At 41.3% G+C, this 21970-nt stretch overlaps 1 protein-coding gene across 5 annotated transcripts in view; it reads left to right on the forward strand.

Moving 5' to 3' along the window:
- LOC138736710 (proto-oncogene tyrosine-protein kinase LCK-like) overlaps positions 1-14016 on the forward strand; it is a 71818-nt gene extending 57802 nt beyond the window's left edge. For all 5 annotated transcript variants that reach the window (XM_069886634.1, XM_069886635.1, XM_069886636.1 and 2 more), the window contains 3 exons: positions 1264-1414; positions 2597-2728; positions 12363-14016. In XM_069886634.1, coding sequence (XP_069742735.1) covers positions 1264-1414; positions 2597-2728; positions 12363-12562 — 483 coding nt within the window. In that variant the 3' untranslated portion in view covers positions 12563-14016. The remainder of the gene's footprint in view (positions 1-1263; positions 1415-2596; positions 2729-12362) is intronic.
- The last annotated feature ends 7954 nt before the right edge of the window (positions 14017-21970 follow it).

Raw genomic sequence — 21970 nt, forward strand, 5'->3', positions numbered from 1 at the left:
AAAAGTAGTTCACGCCAGTGCAAAGTGACTTCAGTCTAACATGAGTAACAGTCCTTGGCTCAGACTGAACTGGTTGCTTGTACCCTGGGCAGAAAATTCAACTCTCACTGGAAGACTCTTAACTTCACACCCAATCCATCAAAACACTGCCTTGCTTTTGTTCATTTTTCACTCAGATCTTCATCCATCTATAACTTTTCCCTTCAATATCTCTGTATTCTGACAGAACCATTGGTCCATATGCTGTGTTTCTCTTAACTCCAGCCTTCTGCACTTTTTCCTCCTTTTTTGTGTACTCCAGCAGTCATTACCAAAGCTTAAGGATTCACTTTCCCACAGGCTCCATGTGCCCCTGATTCTGGTCACACCTGTAATACATTATTATTTGATTCATTAGCTTCACAAGTGTGCTGAAGAGAAGCAAGGCACTTTCCTCTTGCAATGAAAAGAATTCAAAGCCACATCCTGGGACTAATGATTCCATGTGCAACTAATTTGCTTATCTGGACATTGGGATAACCATATAATCTCAATAGGATTTACTATAAATTTCAATTAGCATTTGCTCGCTTTCTCTCTAGACATACCCTCCAGAGGCATAGGAATGGATGAAGTTGAAATGAGAAACAGCTCTTTTGAAATCATTGTGTGAAAAGGAAGTAGCTTGCCTGAGTTAAAGGAAACTAGTTGCCCTTAAAAGGGCTATGTATGACATACTGAAATTATTATTAATGAAGCTCTTAATTATTAATTGCAGTTGGTAAGGTGGTCAGGAACACTGAGGCTCTGTGGGAGGCTGTAAGATTGATCAGTAAAGTCAGCTTGTATGAATATCTCTGGCAAAAGCTGAAGGAGGATCCTGGCTGTGAGACTGAACAAGTGCTTGAATTTTGCAGAACTTCAGATAAGCATGCACAACAAGAATGCGTGAACATTTGCCAAATTTGTGCAGAAAATTTTGGAGAAAAAAAATTAATACCTTCTCACACAAATGCAGCAGGAATGGTGTGGGAATCACATTTTTATTAGATTTCTCTGTGAAGGAGTTCTCTCACTTTGACACAATTGGAATATAAATTGTGTTCAACATACTGGCATAGTTCTAGTCTCACTAGTGTGTGAAATTGGAGTAGAGTGTGTCTGACTCAGAGAAATGGATCAACTACATATTACCAACTCTAGCAGGTCATGAAAAGTATTGAGAGCAAATTATTTAAATAATCATTTACTGGCAAATTTTATTTGCTGAATGTGCATTTTCAGATTGCAGAGGGAATGGCATATATTGAACAGAAAAAATACATCCACAGAGATCTGCGAGCTGCCAACATATTGGTATCAGAAACATTGGCCTGCAAAATTGCAGACTTTGGTCTTGCTAGAATTATAGACCATGAATATACAGCATGTGAAGGTACGTCTTTGTTAATGAGTGACACACCCTCGATGAGGTAAGTGTTTCTGACTTTGCGTAAATTGAATGCCACTTAACATTCTTTCTATTTCAGAGAACCCCTAGCTCTACAGCCCCGTTTTATTAAGGAAGGATGACCAAGTTGTTTCATTTTGATGCTGGTCCATCTGTAACCTATCAGTGGCCCAGACTTGCAACTTTTTTTTCATCCAAGGAAAGGAGATTCTTTAATCGCATATGTCTTCAATAAAGGGAACAAATCTGATTGCAATGACAACTTCCTTCAATCTGCTTTCCTGAGGTCCTCTACTTCTTCCTCCCAATGGTTAAGGGGATATTTCCAGCATCATTGTGTGGATTCCATCTCTCTATGGGGACAATGAACATGATCTTCACCCTGCCACAAACCAGGAGAAGCCATTTTCATTATTTTCCTATGAACAATGATGGCACAGAAGGAATCCATTCAGCCCTTTGGATCTCAACAGAGCAATCCCTCAGCTCATTCCCCATTTTCCTCCATAACCCTGCAACTTATTCTCTCAGACTGACCATCTAAGGGCCTATACTCTGTGGGGAAAAGTTGTGTCCACTTTCCTTTGCCAATACATAGCTGAATCTATAACTCCTTAATAGCCATTAATGGCTCAAAATGGCCAATGGCATTATCTGCCTCTGGATTTAGGCCCTAAATTGTCCAGTGTTGATCATTCTATTTTAGGTGATCACAGAAAAGTACTGATTTGAGAAATGTCGGCTGTTTTTGAAAAAAAAAAACCTTCAAGTGCTTTAATGGATTGTCTCTGTGTGAGTTTCCTATATAGCCTTAGGAAAATGCATAAACTTCAAATCAAAGGAAAAGGCACCATTTTAAAGAGAAGATTTTTGTTATTTGTTTATCTATTTACAGGTATTTACTATAAGCAAACGATCAATAATTCTAGATTGGGATTTGGCAATCATTGCACAAATGACCTAGAATTGCATCGAGCAAACTCATTGACATCGAATGACCCTTACTCCCAGCACGGCACTATGATATTTGGATGATGACAAGCTTTGGGTCAGCCAGTGACATAGTCATCTGGCACTAGACAACATATATGAGTAATTAACAAGTTAATAACTTCAAGGGGGAAAATTTGAAGGAAAAACATTGTTTCTTTTTCATTTTCTATGCAGGTGCCAAGTTCCCTATCAAATGGACAGCACCAGAGGCTGTTAATTATGGCACATTCACGATCAAATCTGATGTCTGGTCCTTTGGTGTACTTCTAACAGAAATTGTAACATATGGCAGAGTACCATATCCAGGTAGTGTGGAAATGCATATTGTACTACACAGTTTGTAGAATAATTTCATGCAGTAGAAATATTCTACTCAGGCCAGTTCCATACTACCTTTAACAAGGCCCTTTAAATAAGTGACACAATGTTCTAGTGTCTTGTTAGTTTCAACCGAACATGAAACACCCTTCACCCAAGAACACCTTGATTCCTCAGGTCATGGGGCAAAGTGGGTAACTGGATGGTATCTTCCGGATAAACTGGCTTTCTCCGAAATGTGGAATGCTGAATGAATAGTACTTGAAGTACTGGATACCTACTGCATTTTCAACACATCATGCTTATTACTTCTCCATTTGTCCCATTTCTGAGGATATTTCCTGCAGCCTTTATTCATTCATTATAATCTCATGTGGATGGGGGGTGTGGCAAGATGGCGTAAAGATCAGACGTGCCTTCCAGTCCTCTCCTGACTCTATCTTATTGTTTTGTCTAGAAATGCCCGTTAAAATTCTTTAAAAGTTTAGATAATTTCAGTGCTGTTAATTTAACTTATGATGGTACAATTGGTGAAAAAGAGCAAAAAAAAAAACGACAACAGATCATCAAAAACTACATTTTCCAAAAGTTCAAGTTTTGGAGCCTACCTACAGGAAAGACACTGGGACTCTGTCTTGGGTAAACTTATACCTCTCATTTTGTTCATTTTAGATTGGTCACAGTGTTTTAGCTACCGAAAGAAAATAGACACACACACCGAGAGCAGTTCAGTTTATACAAATGTTTATTACTAATTCAAAAGCTGATTTCACACTACAATATGCAAGCCCTTCCCAACTATACTTATCAACGCTTGGACTGGTCCCAACTGCCGAAGCGAGGCAACAACTGCACACTTGTAGTAGGTTGTCAGGGCGCTGGTAGCAGCTTCTCCACCTCCCCCGACCGGGACGTTGCTCGGACTCTGGCTGTTCTTCCTTCTTGACAAGGGGTGTTCCCACCCCTCGGAGAGTCTAAAACTTCAGCAGCAGGACCACAGACTTTTATACCCCAAAAACAATTAATCATACACCCACTCCCTCTAACATTTGTCAGTCAAAATCAAAGCTGAGCATACTATTCTACAATTTAGAAGATTAATTATTATGGAGCAGGATGCTATGATATCCTGGTTTATCTCGTAGATACAAGGACTCATTAAAACTTCTTGAGCAAGACAGGTTGTGACCAATACGTCAATTTCAGAGTGTCGTATTTGACAGCTGCTTTCCCTGGGCCTCACGGTGGAATTCCATTTCAAAGTGTATCTTCAGATAAGTCCCCATGGCTGAGTTTAATTACATCTGCTAGTTCTGAAAGTTAGGTGACCTGCGTGTGGACCCAGTGTCGTCAGTTCCACATAAGCAAAAAGCACCTGAGTACATGGTTTTAATCCTCCATTACATTCCACCCCTTGGTCACAATCTGTCATTTGCGAGGCCTAACCAGTATTTGAGTACAGAGGGAGCGAAAAAAGAGAAATCAAAACAACAATTACAAAGATAAGCAATGACGCGAGCAACCAACGGAAGATAGTGTGGCCCACTCCCCCAAATGTAGCAGTTAGCCATGAGAAAGGATTCCAACCAAGGCTCAAATTATCCTTGTTGGCCACAATACCCAGATACTGGAGCTCACGAACAGATTTTGAAACATGCTGAACAATAACATATTTATATAAGCTGCACTTGAGGCTGGTGACCGAGGACTTCCTTGGTGTAATGCATCGGACCGTGTTTCCCACTGGGAACTCCCTTGGAACGTCCTCGACATTACAAATCCAATTGCTGGCATCAAAGCAGCTGTTAAGCCAGATCACCAGGAGTGTAAAATGGAGAACCTGGAACAAAGAAGCCTGACACATATCACTCACGATACCATAAGCGTTCAGTGTTTAAACAGACTAAATCATCCTGTCCCTCAATAGCTACCCACCGAGTGTTACCCTGGGCAGGTGACACTATTTCCCCTTTTACAGGAGGGCCACTACCTGGTGGTGCCACCCATACCTTTTGTCCAACATTCTCTAGTTCGGGGATGGGGGGCATTGACTGTTTTTCCTCTGGAATAGGCTGTAATTCAGGAGCGTGAAGAAGTCGGTGGAAAGGTGTACCTCCTTTTAAAGGGCGATGATTCAAATTGTCGACTGCCTGCTGCAGCACATGGCACCACCCCTTCAGGGTCCCCAGTGATGATAACAAATGAATTTGTTCCTTCAGTAAGCCGTTCATTTGTTCAACTAACCCGGCAGCCTGCGGGTAATAAGGAATATGGTGGACCCATAAAATACCGTTGTCATTTGCCCAATCACAGATTGCTTTCCCGGAGAAGTGCGAGCCATTATCAGAGTGAATCTCCTCTGGAACATCATAACGATAAATCAAATGGTTTTGTCCTTGGATAGTGCTAGCTTGGTCAGCCGTCTTGGTGGGAAAAGTAAAAACCAGGCCCGAAAAGGTGTCAACCATTACTAGGACGTAATATTTACCCATGCAGTCTAGCATGGGGCCTATGTAATCAATTTGCCAGATCGCAGCTGAGTGAGCACCCCGTTTTATTCGGCCATGCGGACCAGGTGGAACGGTATGGAACTTCACAAGCTGACATTCTGGGCATGTACATATGACCATGCGGACATCATCCTTATGGATGGATAAAGCATGTGTACGGGACCACATAGCTGATCCCTTCTCTCCCAAATGACCACTCTGTTCATGTGCCCATCGAGCCAGGGGGACGGTATCAGCACAGCTGATAGTGGCAAGCTGATCTGCTACTGCATTATGTTGAGCCATGTTAGTCGCCATATTGGTATGGGCATCAACGTGATAAACGGTTATCTCACGATGGTGGGAAGCATCCCACAACAGCTGCCACAACTCTTTGCCCCATACTGGGCGGTCATGTATCATCCAGTTGTTCTTTTGCAAATCAGGCATCCATACCACAAGTCCATTAGCCAAAGCCCAGGAATCAGTAAACAGGCGAAGAGGGTGATCATGGGGATCTAGTGGTAAAGTGACTGCCTTCAACTCAGCATACTGACTGGAGCCACCATCCCCCTCCTCCGATAACTGAGTTCCTGACCTAGGATGGTAAGCCACCTGTTCGTGTATGCGGCCCACCCCTTCAGGCCCTCTGGTCGCACGACTCTGAATATACCACTTCCATTTAACAATAGAAGACTGCTGAGCCCGCCGGATCTTTAGATTAGCATCATTAGCCAGGACCCAATTCATTATAGGAAGTGCAGGTCGCAATTGAACATCTGCATCACCTGTCATTCTTTCAGTCTCTAGCAGGGCCCAGTAACAGGCTAGTAACTGTTGTTCAAAAACAGAATAACGAGTGGCAGCCTCAGGCATGGTACGTGACCAGAATCCTAGTGGGACTCGGCGACCCTCTTGTTTCTGCCAGAGGCTCCAGGAGGCCACATCATCAATATAATGGTGAATTGAGAGGGAAGGCGATACTGGAAGGTGGGTGAAGGTATACTGGCGCCCCTTCCAGGTAAAGGCGAACTGATCCTGTGAGTCCTCAGCTATAAGAATACTGAAGAAGGCCTTAGCGAGATCAATGACAGCATACCATGTTCCTGAGTTCCCAGTAGCAATGTTTTCAATAAGAGTGACAATGTCCGGAACTGCTGAAGCAAGTGGTGGGGCATGTTTGTTCAAAAAACGATAATCAACTGTCATTCTCCAGGAGCCGTCCGGCTTCTGGACCGGCCAAACAGGGCTATTAAAGGGCGACGTTGCGGGCCTCACTACCCCTTCTTCTTGCAGAGCATCGATGGTGGCAGTAATCTCTTCCTGCCCCCCAGGGAGATGATATTGTGGAATGCACACTGGTTTCATGGGGGCTGGCACCATCACAGGATCCCACTTAGCCTGACCCACTACTAGTTTTTTTGTAATAGTTCGAATTCCAAATTCAAATCCCCCTTGGCTAGTATTAAGGGCCATACCGGCCAACATATTAATACCCAGGATACACTCGTCAGTAGCAGCCACCAAGGCATGTAACCAGACAGGGGAAGGGCTATCACCCACCATGGCACAGACTTTTATTTCCTTTGCCAGGGTGACCGCTCCTCCCAACCCCTCTATTCGAAAGGCCGGTCCAGTCCAGAGGTCTGGATTACCAGGAATCACCGAGTGCTCTGCACCGGTGTCGACCAAAGCCAAGTATTGGCGATCATTACCCCCACCCCAGTGGATTGTTAACGGTATGTAGGGCCGCGGATCCCCGTGTGTGCGCCGTGTCTCGATGGAGTAGACACGGGAATCCTGCCCACACCTTCAGGCTTCAGAAGGGTTCGGGGGCTTCCAGGACCACATGCTATTGTTATCTTTAAGAGCCTGTTTAACCCATTGTTTTACCTCATCATGAGTAACTGGAGCAGGAGAAGCCAGCTCGATAGAAGCAGCAGTGGGAGCAGAAAGCACAGCTGGGCCAGGAGGACTCAGCAGCTGGGGATGATGTTCCCCTGCTTTTTGCCTAAATCGATCTCCAATGGCAGCCAGCTCTTTTACAGAGAAATCACGGATCATTGACTCCTTCCGACCCCTGTTCCCACTTTGGCTCACAGGGTCCTCCACCCAGTCTAGGGGAGGAGGTGGAGGCCATCCAACAGAGGGAGTAGGCCATAGAGCATAAGCAGGGGTTTGGGTATTTTCCCCTGGGTCCACATGGGAAACCGGGGTATCTATCCCTTCCATCTCTACCCTTACATCATCCCCCCTTCTGTCTGTTTGGGAAATCTGCTGCCTTATAGGGCGGGCATGAACAGCAGATGGAGAGGGTAGTATGTTAGACACATGCTGAGGAGTATCTGCATTATTACCATTGTCATTCCAGATATTCCCATCCCAATCCTCAATTACATCAGGATCGTCACCATTCCTTATCATGGCATGAATACGATATGGATCGGGTTCTACTCCATGCCTTTCCTTATCTGCACAGAGCTGCTGCCGGAGTTTAATATTACGGCAAATCATTTGGACATGCTTATCTTCCCATTCTTTGGCTCTGTCCTGACTGGTACGAACAATCTCGCTCATCATGGAACAGCATTGTCGCAGGACTTCTAGCTCCTCCTCTAATTGCTTTATTTTGCACTGAGATTCTACTTCTCTTTGAATTAATTCTGCTTCACGCTGAACGGAGTGGCGTAATGCTGTGGCCAGCAACCAAAAACCATTCGTCAGCATTCCCTTTTTATCAGGAAATTTACTTTCTCGAAGGAGAGTGGCAACCCGCTCTCCCAGAGGTGCACTTGATGAGTCTAACTTCTCATCCCAACTAATGGGTGGTCCCAACAAAGACAGGGTATTGGCCAACATGCCAAACCCATCGTCTTTGGAAGTCCATCCAGGAATCAAGAACTGCTCAGGGCTCACCTCTTTCTTTCGGCGAAACATCTTGAGACCAACCCTGCTCGCAGCGCCAATTGTCTTGGGTAAACTTATACCTCTCATTTTGTTCATTTTAGATTGGTCACAGTGTTTTAGCTACCGAAAGAAAATAGACACACACACCGAGAGCAGTTCAGTTTATACAAATGTTTATTACTAATTCAAAAGCTGATTTCACACTACAATATGCAAGCCCTTCCCAACTATACTTATCAACGCTTGGACTGGTCCCAACTGCCGAAGCGAGGCAACAACTGCACACTTGTAGTAGGTTGTCAGGGCGCTGGTAGCAGCTTCTCCACCTCCCCCGACCGGGACGTTGCTCGGACTCTGGCTGTTCTTCCTTCTTGACAAGGGGTGTTCCCACCCCTCGGAGAGTCTAAAACTTCAGCAGCAGGACCACAGACTTTTATACCCCAAAAACAATTAATCATACACCCACTCCCTCTAACATTTGTCAGTCAAAATCAAAGCTGAGCATACTATTCTACAATTTAGAAGATTAATTATTATGGAGCAGGATGCTATGATATCCTGGTTTATCTCGTAGATACAAGGACTCATTAAAACTTCTTGAGCAAGACAGGTTGTGACCAATACGTCAATTTCAGAGTGTCGTATTTGACAGCTGCTTTCCCTGGGCCTCACGGTGGAATTCCATTTCAAAGTGTATCTTCAGATAAGTCCCCATGGCTGAGTTTAATTACATCTGCTAGTTCTGAAAGTTAGGTGACCTGCGTGTGGACCCAGTGTCGTCAGTTCCACATAAGCAAAAAGCACCTGAGTACATGGTTTTAATCCTCCATTACAGACTCAGCGTGAAATTTATCCCAGGAGAGAGGTACAGTGTTCGGATGTAGAGCTCTATGTTACATCGGTAGAGCCCCCTAAAGAGGGCGCCAAACAGCCTTTAGATCAAAGAGTTACTCAAAGGCATTTGTCAACTATAGAGGTGGCGCTGCAAACTGTACCTCTTGAGATACAAGAACCTATACAACTTGATGTACTGGGAGAACTTAATATATTATGGACTGGGGAAAACCCCGGCCAACGTCCTCCAGTCACTGCTGGAGAGGCTGTGGCTGGGGTTTCCACATGCAGTCAGACTACAAGGAAGGCAACCAGAATGAAGGAAGGAACAGAAGATCCTTTGGTTATGCAGAAGAAGCAGGAAACTGTTGAGCCAAAATCTCTTCCAATTGAAAAGATTTTTGTGAATCTTGAATCTAAATTATCTTATACAATGCAGGGATTATCCAAGATTATGACTGAACTTGGTACTAGGTTTAATACTCTGGTGAAAATACATTCTCAACAGATGGCTGAGTTTGGAGCTTTTAAGCTTGAAGTGAGAGATAAATTTAATTCGTGTGAAGAAGATATAGACGAAATACGGGATCAAGTTTTTGATGTGACCAAAATGGTCGAAGACTTACAAACTCAAAATAAAAATTTGGTGAAAAAGATTGATTATTTGGAAAACCAATCCAGACGGAACAATATAAAGATTATTGGTTTGCCGGAAGGTATGGAGGGACCAGACCCAAGAAAATTTTTTACTGAATGGGATCTGCAGGTGCTGGGTCAAGAACATTTCCTGGAAGGTATAATACTGGAACGTGCTCACAGAGCCTTGCGTAGAAGACCTATTTCAGGTCAAAGTCCAAGACCTGTTTTGGTTCGTTGCTTGAATTATTACGACAGAGAAATAATTTTACGAGTGGCTATTAGAAATGCACAACAGAGAAAATCACCCTTGATGATTCAAAATAATCAAATTTTCTTCTATGCGGATTTGAGTCAAGAAGTTATGTTCCAACGACGGGAATTCAATCCTGCTAAAGAGTTGTTATGGAAGAAAGGTTACAAGGCAACCTTTAGATATCCAGCTGTTTTGAAGGTTTTTCAAGATGGTTACCAACCAAACTTCTTTGATTCTCCAAAGGAAGCTATAGCATTTGCTCAAGAGCTGCCAATTACTCAGTTTCAACAGAGACATGGTCCGCCGTGATCTCTAAAGAGACAAGAGATGGAAGAAAAGAGCCGTGCTCCAAGAAGGAATGGTTGTAATGGTGACTCGGCAGTTGGAGCTGATTAAAAGAAGAGTTGTCCTTTTTTTCTTCTAATGTTTTTTTTAAAAAAAAGGGATATTAAATAATGATGATGTTAGTTTAAGATGAAGTGAGAGTTGGGGGAGAGAACTGGATAGGCACTATTTCCTGAAAGTCATCTGCTACGTGTGAGTTATCTTACACCCATTTTTTTTGGGGAGTTACCGCATTGCGCGGTTTAGATGGGAGGTGGTATTTTTAACCTCCTACCCGGTTTTTTTCCTTTTTTTTTGTATTATTAGATTAAAGAGTGAAGGGTTTTTTTTTGTTTAAATATAAAAAAAAGCATAAGAAAGTATTTGATTGTTTAAAAAACTAAAAATTGATGTGGTTTTTTTGTAAAGTTTATGCAGTAGATAAGGAATATCTGAAATTTAAATGTGAATGGGATGGATAAGTTTTTTTTTATTTTTTCTTTAACTTTAAGGTGAAAGGAGTGGTAATTCTGGTGTATATTATTTTGCTATTTTAGTTATAGAACGAAGGGAATAATGGTGAAAGTTATAAATTGAATTGTACAATTCTTAATGAGGCTTGAATTTTGTTTGTGGTTTATGGTCCATTTGTTGAAGATATAGATTTCGTTGTAGATGTGTTTTTATTACTTGGATATCTGAATTTTAACATAATGATTGGGGATATTTAAATGTGGTATTGGAGCTTTTATTGAATAACTATTCAAGAGTAAAAGGGAAAAATGGTGGAAGAGTACTAAAATTGAATTGTACAATGCTTAATGAGGTTTGAATTTTGTTTTAAGATGGTGGTTTATGTGACTAATATGATGACAGATGTGAAGTTAGTTGATATTTGGTGAAGGTTTATCTCTATAGAGAGGTTTTTTTTCATCTTTTTTTTCATGCTACAATTTTTTTTAAAGAATTGATTATTGTTTAAGAATTTTTGATAGATAATGTTACTAACTTTACTAATTTTTTATATTAAGTTTGAGTTAAATATATGTTTCATCTTAACTCCATTTGTTAAATATATGCATTTAAGTTTGACTTAAATATGTTTTTTAAGTCTGATATCTTAGTATTAATTACTTTTCTTTTTGTTAGTATTTTAATCGGTTATGTTTTTTTTTTGTAAGTGGGTTTTTTTTCTCACATATATTATTAACTTTATTAATTCTTCACTCTTTATTTTGGGGGGGAAAGGGGGGTTGAACTAATTTGAGTTGGGTTATTAATGTGTAATAATTATTGGGGAGGGTATAGTTTATTTAGATTACTGATACTGTCTTGTAATTTTATTATTTTATTCTTAATTTTTTAAATGTAATCCTATATGTTATTCATGTTATAAAATCTTAAATAAAGTTTAAAAAAAAAGAATCTCATGTGGATTATTTTACCATTGGTTTAGAGAGGAAATGTATTTTTGAAAAGAATTGTCTCCTACCCTCTCCTTGCATTGTTTTCAAAATATATAATTTTTCCATGCTAATACCCCTCTTTGTACCTATTTGTCTCATTAAAACCCTGAATAATTTTCAATCAGTAAAGTAGTTTCAAGATTCACACAAGATTTGACCGAAGACTTTAACAATATGAACTCTGACTTCCACATTGCTAACATTTCAGTTAGCTCAAATCTGGAGAGAAGATTATCCTGAAATTCAGAGGTTATGAGATTGGAAACCTCGAGCAGCTTGGCATGGTTGCCCTCTCATGCTCTGGTATCCCTTCCCTTCACAAAAAGCTCTGCAACCCTTGACCCTTTAGCATTGCACCGAAAGCTTCTTTGGCTCAGCAAGGGACCAGCTGCTGATCTTCAAGTAACCTTGACCTAAGCGGGTGAGTCCAGGTTAAGATAATGCTAAATAGGCCTCAGCCCACCACAGCAATGACATTTATTCTCATGTATGGAAAATATGCTTGCTTTGCCCTGTAAAAGCTCACAAAAAGACGCTACTTGTTTCCTCTCTGTTGCTTTTATAACACCCAGGTAATAATAACACAAAATCCGTCTCTAGATGTATATGGTCTTCATGTCATTTATTACCTCTCTCAGCTTTTCTTCACATGAAATAATAGAACAATTACTATGCCCACCATTTATTGGTTGTCCTTTTGTGTTCTGCAGGGATGAGCAATCCAGAAGTAATCCGTAGTTTAGAGCATGGCTATCGAATGCCCCGCCCTGACAACTGCCCAAATGAACTCTATGATATCATGTTGAACTGCTGGAAAAATGTTCCAGAAGACCGACCCACATTTGAATATTTGCAGAGTATTTTGGAGGATTTCTTTACAGCGACAGAAGGATTATATCAAGCGACTTAGGCATAAGCACCTGCCATGTGAAAAAAACAGTTGATTTGTCACCTGATCTCTATTCTCTTATTCACAGAAGACCAACAAGTCCAATATTGTTTATTTCATACACACCAGATTTGACTCCAACCAAACAGTTCTTTGAGCTGAAATTCTCAATGTTAAGCATAATGTGCTATCAGAAGAAATGCTAGGAATGTTTCCATAGAAGTGCCTTCTACAAACTACTGTGGGTATGTAAAAAAAATCGTTTTGATTGAGAACTGTCCCAGCATTTCTGACAGCTGCTTCTCCATGGGCCTTCTTGCTGGTTTAGGAAAAATGTGTTTTCTTTTGAAGATGCTTTTGGAAAATCATCCCAAGCTTGCCACCTTGCAACCTTCACATCGTGATTTGCTATCATTTAACTATGTTGGTTGATAAACTCAATTATGCATTTCATTTCCATTATATGAAAAGTACCCGACCAGCTTTTGATTGCAGTTTTCTTTGTTATATTAGAAATTAGAAATAAATTGGAAATGTATTACAGGATGTAAGCAAACATTTTTTAAGTTATAGATTTTTGTGGGGTTTAAAGCACCACTGTATTCTAATTTTAAAATGATCTTGCTTATTATCCAAATATGCACAATTGTTCACATCAAAGCAAGTTTTGTTATAGGCTGTATAGAGTAACTCCAATAAAGCATATTGATGCTTTTGGGACTGTTGAGTGATGTTGATCATGGAGCACATTTAATCTTGGTTCTCACTCAAGCTCTCTGATTACATCTGTTTACAGAGACAGACATTTACTTAAAGGCTTCTATCCAACAATGAACCAAGATGTAATGTCAGAAAGGGTGTGGAAAACTTTGAAAGCTTTGTAGTTTTTTAATATATGGGTGATAAGAAGAAATAATTTGACTTGAATTTGTTGTTCTGTTGTTCTGTGGAAAATAAAGAATTTTCTGATTAATTATCTTCCACCTGAAACATTAAATGTTTCTTCTGATGCTGCCCAATCTAATCTTTTTTTTCAGATTTTAGGTTTCCAAAATCTGCCATTTTAATTGTTTTAAATTTACTTAAGATATTTATGAAATTTATTTCATTTCCCAAACCGAAGTAACTTACTGAAAGATTGTGATAATCTTTACATACACATATGACTTGGATTACCTCAATGAACATTCAGGTTAATATATTGAGAAATTCAGTGACACCAACTTGATGCACCGGCCTATATTGGGCACTCACTCCATTAAAATCCAAGGCTCTGAGGCTTGCAGTCTGTGCAAGATAGTTTGTACACTCCAATATGTCCTATGGACAAAGCTACTGAATGGCTAAAAAATTGGTGCACAAAGCACGAGCTCTAAAGTAAAATCAAATGGTGTCAGCTTGTACCTTGTTCATAAAAGTTATTCTTTATTACTTTGCTTATCTGTTACTTGATGAAATAAAGATTCTGTTTTCCAGATTTGCTGTCAGTGTTCCTCTTTGTTCTCGTTGAAAGCTGGTACATACAAAGAAAGCTGAAGACATAAAGAGGGGACAGAGGGGAGGGGGGACAGGGGGGCCAGGGGGGAGGGTGGCCAGGGGGGAGGGGGGACAGAGGGGAAGTGGATAGGGGGGACAGGGGGACAGGGGGGCCAGGGGGATAGTGGGAAGGGGGGACAGAGGGGCCGGGGGGAGGAGGGGCCGGGGGGAGGAGGGGCCGGGGGGAGGATGGACCGGGGGGAGGAGGGACCGGGGGGAAGAGGGACCGGGGGGAGGAGGGACCGGGGGGAGGAGGGACAGAGGGGAGGGGGACAGGGGGGCCAGGGGGGCCAGGGGGATAGGGGGAAGGGGGGACCGAGGGGCCAGGGGGGCCAGGGGGATAGGGGGAAGGGGGGACCGAGGGGCCAGGGGAAGCTCATTCCACATTCCTACCACCCTTTGCAAAAAAAATTTCCCCTCATGTTCCCCTTATAATTTTCCCCCTTCAATCTTAAACCATGCCCTCTAGTTTGAATCTCCCCCACTCTTAATTGAAAAAGCCTATCCACATTTACTCTGTCTGTCCCTTTTAAAATCTTAAACACCTCTATCAAGTCCCCTCTCAATCTTCTATGCTCCAGAGAAAAAAGCCCCAGTCTGCACAACCTTTCCCTGTAACTCAAAGCTTGAAATCCTGTCAACATTCTCGTGAATGTCAACATTCTCGTGAACCAAAATATGTTTGGTTTTAAAAGCTCATTCAAAAGAAATGTTTAGGAAATCAGTTTCACTTAAGTTCCTTTGATCCATCTTGTGTGCTGCTTGCATTGTACATTACGCTTTTCTCATACAGTGCCAGAAAAAGTTAAGTTGAATTAGTGGTTGTGGTTTCCTGATGTTTGTCCCATTTGGACATTATTCCTCAGTGTGTTGGAAGTCCCCAGTTTATTATTCATGATGTTCTGCAAGCAGCCTAGTTATCAATTTATTATTTTTAAAAACTATCAGTTTTTTTAGTGCATAAGCGACATGATCTGACTTGGATAAGTTTTTTTTATCTGTTACTTAAATGGTAAAACTAAAGAATAAGTTTTGCTTAATGTTATTTGTTTTTAAGTCACTAGAGGTGAGTTTTGAGGACCTTGCATATTCCATTGTAGCTTGGGTGCTCGTCCGGGATCTTCAACTCCCACTGCTTGGTGACTGGCTATCAAAGAAGGAGAAGGTGCACCCCACTGATTTCAGAGGTTTCCGATTTCCTTGCTTGCTGTCAGCAGTTTGAGCGAGTGATATCCGGACAGGAGACTCTTGAAAACAGGATCTAGGGATGCTCCAGTAGAGGGAGTGGAACAGAAGAAGGAATGGTTCAGTCGGGGGCAACTCTCATGCACGAGACCCGGGTAAGAAAAATTGACTATTAAGTACTACTCGGGTGACTGGGATTCTGTCAGGAGTGAGTGATCTGACATGGGTAATAAGAGTACCCGAGAGAAGCCCTTAGCTGAAAGTACTAATTCCTAGCCCTTGAGCTTATGGAGATAGATTTAAATATTGAAAACTCCATTGCAACTTCTTCACAGAATGCTTTTATTTTCTCTGTGGACCAAGTTTTACCCAGTAATTAGGATCTATGTGATCCGTAATTTCGGCAGTCAATTCTCATGCCTATGCAGAGAGCATGGAAAATGTAAAATAATTTACTTACACTTTAGGTATTTCTGGAGATTTCCCTTTTTCATTCACTCTGTCTCGTTGCAAAAAGGCTCTTTTTCTGTGCAAACAGTTTGATCAACCTTTCACGGAACAATTGCTACATGATCTCAATTTCTTTCACAAACTCATCCTTCAACTCTACATTTACTGCAGAAATAGAGAATAGTGAGCCACGACTTGTCAATGTGATTTAACATCTTTCATTTTTTATTGTAAAAAGACATGGTGCATGGCAGAGAATGGTTTCCCATATACTCCTTAATTAGTACATTAAGCATTACAGATTTCTCATGCTCCAACTCCAACCTGCTGTACAATTCATAGTGTTTCTGGTCAGAGCTGAAAGGTTAAAATAAAAGTAACTGCCTTGGTGTGGTTATAAATTGTAAGCAGCTAGAACTCAATTGGAAGGTGCACAAACAGAGGCAATTTATCAACTTTGCGCATGTGATTCTCGGTATTGGTCATGGGTAGGGAGAGTCAGGCAGTGTTGTTAAGTTGCCTCTGTTGTGCAGCTTCCATTTGAGTTCTAGCTGCTTGCAATTTATAACCACACCAAGTTGGTGGTGTACCACCAGACCAACTTCACAGATCCTCTCCAAACTAATTCTCTTTGTAATTCTAGGCACTACTTCATGTAATTACATATTCTTCTTTACGAAAAAAAGCACAGTCGAGCCTAGTTTTTTTCTGACACGAGCAAACCGTTATCCACCAGTGCTTTACGTCAATTGATGTGTGGTCTTGAGTATATAGGGATGAAAATAACTTTCTTACGAGAAATGTCACACATCAGCTGTTTTATTTTTATTGAAGTGCTGTTCTGCAGCTGAGTGAACGAATTTGGGGTGGATGACTGGGGAGTGCAGCTAACAAAGATTGAGCAGAGATGGATTCATAGTAATCTCTGTCTCCTCTCACATCAGAGCAAATGGATTATATATCGCCATCTTACGCAGAGTATCTTAGAACAATTGTTGCAACTGCTGAAGTCAATTTTGAAGGCACAAGGTATAGGAGCAGTAAAAGAGAGAATCTTTTGGAAATTTATTGGGTTACTTGTTGATCTTCTGGTAGCTTTTCTGGAAAGCTTTTTTAAATATTGCTGTCTTTCTCATATTTCTTGAATTAATAATTTTTGCAGTCGTGATTACATTTTCCTCTGAAATCTAAAGGAGTTTTTTTTTACTGAGTGGTGTATCTTTGAGGGTGGAGAGTGGGGTGGCATAGAGTAGGAATTTTTAATGTACGATTGGTGTTCATTTTCTCATATGTGTTAATGTGTTTTAGTCATTGAGGGAGCTTGTCATTGAGTGGTAAGGCTCAACCAGCTTTGGTGAGAACAGGAAAGAGATGAGGGATAGTAGGAGTTGAAGTAAGAAGGGCCACTCTTTTCAAAGATCAAAAAGGATTCAACAGGTAGGCATAGGTAAGGGCAGGTTTTAGGTATCATATTTTTTTCTCTAGTCATAAACAGTGGGAATGGCAGCCAAGGCAGGGGAATGCTCCTCTTGCAGAATGTGGGTCGTCAGGGAAGCCAGCAGTGTCTATGACAACTTCATCTGCGTGAAGTGTATTCAGATGTAGTCCCTGAATTAAGGAATTGGAGATGGAGTTGAATGAACTCTGGATTATTCGAGAGGCAGAGGGGGTGATAGACAGGAGTTACAGGGACACAATCACACCTAGGAGGTAGGAGGAAGGCAGATGGGTGACAGTCAGGAGAGGGAAAGGGAACAGGCAGGCAGGCAGTGCAGAATAGCCTTATGGCTGTCCCCCTCAATAACAAATATACCATTTTGGATACTGTTGAGGGGTATGACCTACCAGGGACAAGCCACAGTGATCAGGTCTCTAGCACAGAGTCTGGTCCTGTGGCTAAGAAGGGAAGGAAGGAAATGAGGTGAGCTGTAGTGATAGGGGATTCCGTCATTAGGGAGACAGATAAGAGGTTCTGTGGAAGAGAGCCAGTATCATGAATGGTATGTTGCCTCCCTGGTGTCAGGGTCCAAGATATCTTAGGTTGAGTTCATAGCATTCTCAGGAGGGAGGGTGAGCAGCCAGATGTCATGGTCCATGTAGGAACCAATGACGTGGGTAGGAAAGGTGAAGAGGTTCTGCACAAAGAGTTCAGGGCGTCGTGTGCTAGGTTGAAGGACAGGTCGTCCAAAGTTATAATCTCAGTCTAGCTACCTGAGCCATGTGCTAGTGAGTTCAGAAATAGGAGGATGAAACACTTAACACATGGCTAAAGACATGGAGAAGGAGGGAGGGCTTCAGATTTTTGGATCATTGCGCTCTCTTCCAGGGAAGGTGGGACCTGTTCCGACAGGACGATTTGCATCTGAATTGGAGGGGGACTAATATTCTTTGTGGGAAGGTTTGCTAGTGCTGCTCAGGTGCATTTAAATTAGATTTGAAGAGAGATGGGATCCAGAGTGCCAGAGCAGATAGAGGAGTGGAGGAGGGAAAAGATTTCGTGAAAATTGCATGCACTGTTAGAAATCAATTGGTTGTATGTGGTGAAAATTTTCTAAAGTGCATCTATTTCAATGCAAGGATTATTGTAGGCAAGGCAGACAAGCTTAGAACATGGATCAGCATGTGGAATTATGACATTGTGGCCATTAATGAAACTTGGTTGCAGGAGGAACAAGACTGGCAGCTCAAAGTTTCGGGCTTCCATTACTTTAGACACTCTAGAACAAGGGGGATGAAAGGTGGGGGGGGTGGTGGCAGGCAGAATGTCATTGGTCAACAGGGAAAATATTACAGCTGTGCTCAGGCAGGAGAGACTAGAGGGCTTAAGAGGGCTTGTCTACTGAGACTATATGGGTGGAGCTGAGGAATGAGAAAGGTATGATCACATTCATGGGATTGTATCATAGACTGCCCAGTAGTCAATGAGAATTGAAGGAGCAAATGTGTAGAGAGACACCAGACAGCTGCAGGAAACATGAGGTTGTGATAATAGGGAATTTTAATTTTCCACATATTGGATGGCTTGGAGTTAGTCAAATATGTTCAGGAAAGTTTTCTAAATCAATATATAGAGGTACCAATGAGAGAGAATGCAATACTGGATCTCTATTTAGGGAATGAGACAGGACAGGTGACAGAAGTATGTATAGGAGAACATTTTAGGACCAGTGATCATAATGCCATTAGTTTCAAGTTAAAATTATGGAGAAGGATAGGTCTGGGCCTAGGGCTGAGATTCTAAATTGGAGAAAGGCCAATTTTGAGGAAATGAGAAAGGATCTAGAATGCGTGGATTGGGATAAGTTGTTTTCCAGCAAGGATGTGTGAAATTTTGAGAGTATAGAGTTTGTATGTTCCTGTCAGGATAAAAGGCAATGTTAACAGGCATAAGGAATCTTGGTTTTCAAGGATATTGGAGATCTTGTTCAGAAGGAGAGAGATGTATAGCAGGTATAGGCAACATGAAGCAAATGAGGTACTTGAGGTGTATAAAAAAAATGCAAGAAATCAGGAAGGTTAAAAGAAGACATGAAGTTGCTTTGGCAGACAATGTGAAGGGAAATCCTAAGGGTTTCTACAGGTATATTAAGAGCAAAAAGAGTAAGGGAGAAAATTGGTCCTCTCGAAGATCAGAATGATCGACATTGTTTGGAGTCAAAGAGTTAAGGGAGGTCTTAATTTTTTTTTTCATCAGTGTTCACTCAGGAAATAGAGTCATGGGAAGTAAGAAAAACAAGCAGTGAGAACCTATACAGATTAAAGAGGAGGAAGTGCTTGCTGAGTTAAAGCAAATTAGAGTAGATAAGTCCCTAGGGCCTGACAAAATATTCCCTTGGACCTTGAGGGAAGCTAGTGAAGAAATATTTAAAATGTTATTAGCCACAGGTTTGGTGCCGAAGGATTGTTGTTCTGTTGTTTAAAAAAAGCTCTAAAAGTAACCCTGGAAATTATAGGCCAGCGAGCCTGAAGTCAGTAGTACATAAATTATTGGAAGGTGTTCTATGAAAACAAATATGCAATTATTTGGATAGCAAGAAACTGCTTAGGGATCGTCAACATGCCTTTGTGCATGGTAAGTCATGTTTAACCAATCTTGTAGACTTTTATGAGTAGGTTACCAGGAAAGTTGATGAAGGAAAGGCTGTGAATGTTATTTACATGGACTTTAGTAAGGCCTTCGACAAGGTTGATGCACTATCAATTACTCAAAAGACTGTTGTTGAGAAACCAATAAGCTTTTATTCACTTAAGAACAATGTTGTTGGATTGTCCTGCACTGAGGATGGGGCTGTGGAACAGCCACCTTTATTGGGGAGCCTGTGGGGAGGGGCCACAGGTATAATTAGCTAATAGGTGTGTCCAACCAGATAATTATACATAACAGTCACATGGAAGGTTCGTCAGGAAGGTTCAAAAGCTAGGTACTCATGGTGAAGTAGTGAACTGGATTCGACAATGGCTGGATGGGAGAAGCCAGAGTGTAGTTGTAGATGATTGCTTCTCAGACTGGAGGGCTGTGACTAGTGGTGTGCCCCAGGGATCAGTGCTGGGGCCATTGTTGTTTGTCATCTATATCAATGATCTGGATGATAATGTGGTAAATTAGATCAGCAGGTTTGCAGATGACACAAAAATTGGAGGTGTTGTGGACATTGAGGAAGGTTGAGTGATCTGGACCTGCTGGAAAAATGGGCTGAAAAATGGCAGATGGAATTTAATGCAGACAAGTGTGAGGTGTTGCATTTTGGAAGGACAAACCAAGAAAGGACATACACCAATGGTTCTCAACCTTTCTCTTTCCACTCACACACCACTTTAAGTAATCCTCATGCCATTGGTGCTCTGTGATTAGTAAGGGATTGTTTAAGGTGATATGTGAGTGGGATGGGAAGGTTGAGAATCACTGCTCCAGACCCAATTGTTACTGAAATATTTTGATTGAGAAAAATTGTCATTAGCCCATTTCCTTTGGAGCTATGAAACCGCACACAAAACGAGTTAATTAGGTATGATTAAAATAGTGGTTTTCAAACTTGTTCTTTCCACCCATATATCACATTAAGCAATTCCTTACTAATCATAGAACACCTATGGCTTAGGGAATACTTAAAGTGGTATGTGAATGGAAAGCAAATTTTGAGAACCACTGACATATATGGTAAATGGTGGAGTGCGGTAAAACAGAAGGATCTAGGAATACAGATAAGTAATTTCCTGAAAATGGTGTCATAGGTGGATAAGGTTGTAAAAAAAGATTTTGGCATAGTGGCCTTGATAAATCAAAGTATTGAATATAGGAGTTGGATTGTGATGGTAAAGTTGTACAAGACATTGATGAGGCTAAATTTAGAGTATTGTGTGCAGTTTTGGTCACCTAACTATGGGCAACATAATCAATAAGATAAAAATATTGCAGCGAAGAATTACTAGGAGTTGCCCAGACTTCAGGAACTGAGTTACATGGAAAGGTTAAACAGGTTAGGACTTTATTCCCTGGAACATAGAAGAATAAGACTTTATAGAGGTATTTAAAATTATGAGGGGGATAAACCGAATAAATGTAGATAGCTTTTTCCAATGAGGGTAGGTGAGATAAAAACTAGAGGAGGTGGATGAAAGGGGAAAGGTTTAGGGGGAACTTCTTCACACAGAAGGTGGTGGGAGTGTGGAACAAGTTGCCAGCTGAGGTGGTGAATGTGGGCTCAATTTTAACATTTAAGAACAATTTGGACAGGTATATGGATGGGAGAGGTGTGAAATGCTATGGAGTGGGGGCAGGTCAGTGGGACTAGGCAAAAAAAATGGTTTGGAGCAGACCAGAAGGGCCAAAGGAGTCTTTTTCTGTGATGTAGTGCTTATTAATGTTATTGGTGCTTGTTCAATGGTTTAAAACAGAAACAAGTTATGATGTGTCAGTCACATGATCTGGTGGGTATTTGGCACTAGGTATTGGCCACCGTTTTTGGATTCCCTCAGAATCATCCCTCGTTACCATATGGAGGCATGCTATAACTCTTGGCATCTGCATTAGAGAAGCACAGAAATTATTTGATGAGAAGGACTAGGATCCAGGAGCTGATTAACTATAAGGCCAAGGTATTCTTGGACAGGAACCATCATCACACCTCAAGCAAAAATATTTCAGATTTCAGATTTATTGTCAGAGTACATACATGACATCACATGCAACCTTGGGATTCTTTTACCTGTGGGTGAGGCAAATAACCACTTATTAGTAGTGTAAAAAAAACTGTTCTC

Source organism: Narcine bancroftii, chromosome 6 (genome assembly GCF_036971445.1).
Source record: "Narcine bancroftii isolate sNarBan1 chromosome 6, sNarBan1.hap1, whole genome shotgun sequence".
Classification (NCBI taxonomy): Eukaryota; Metazoa; Chordata; class Chondrichthyes; order Torpediniformes; family Narcinidae; genus Narcine; species Narcine bancroftii.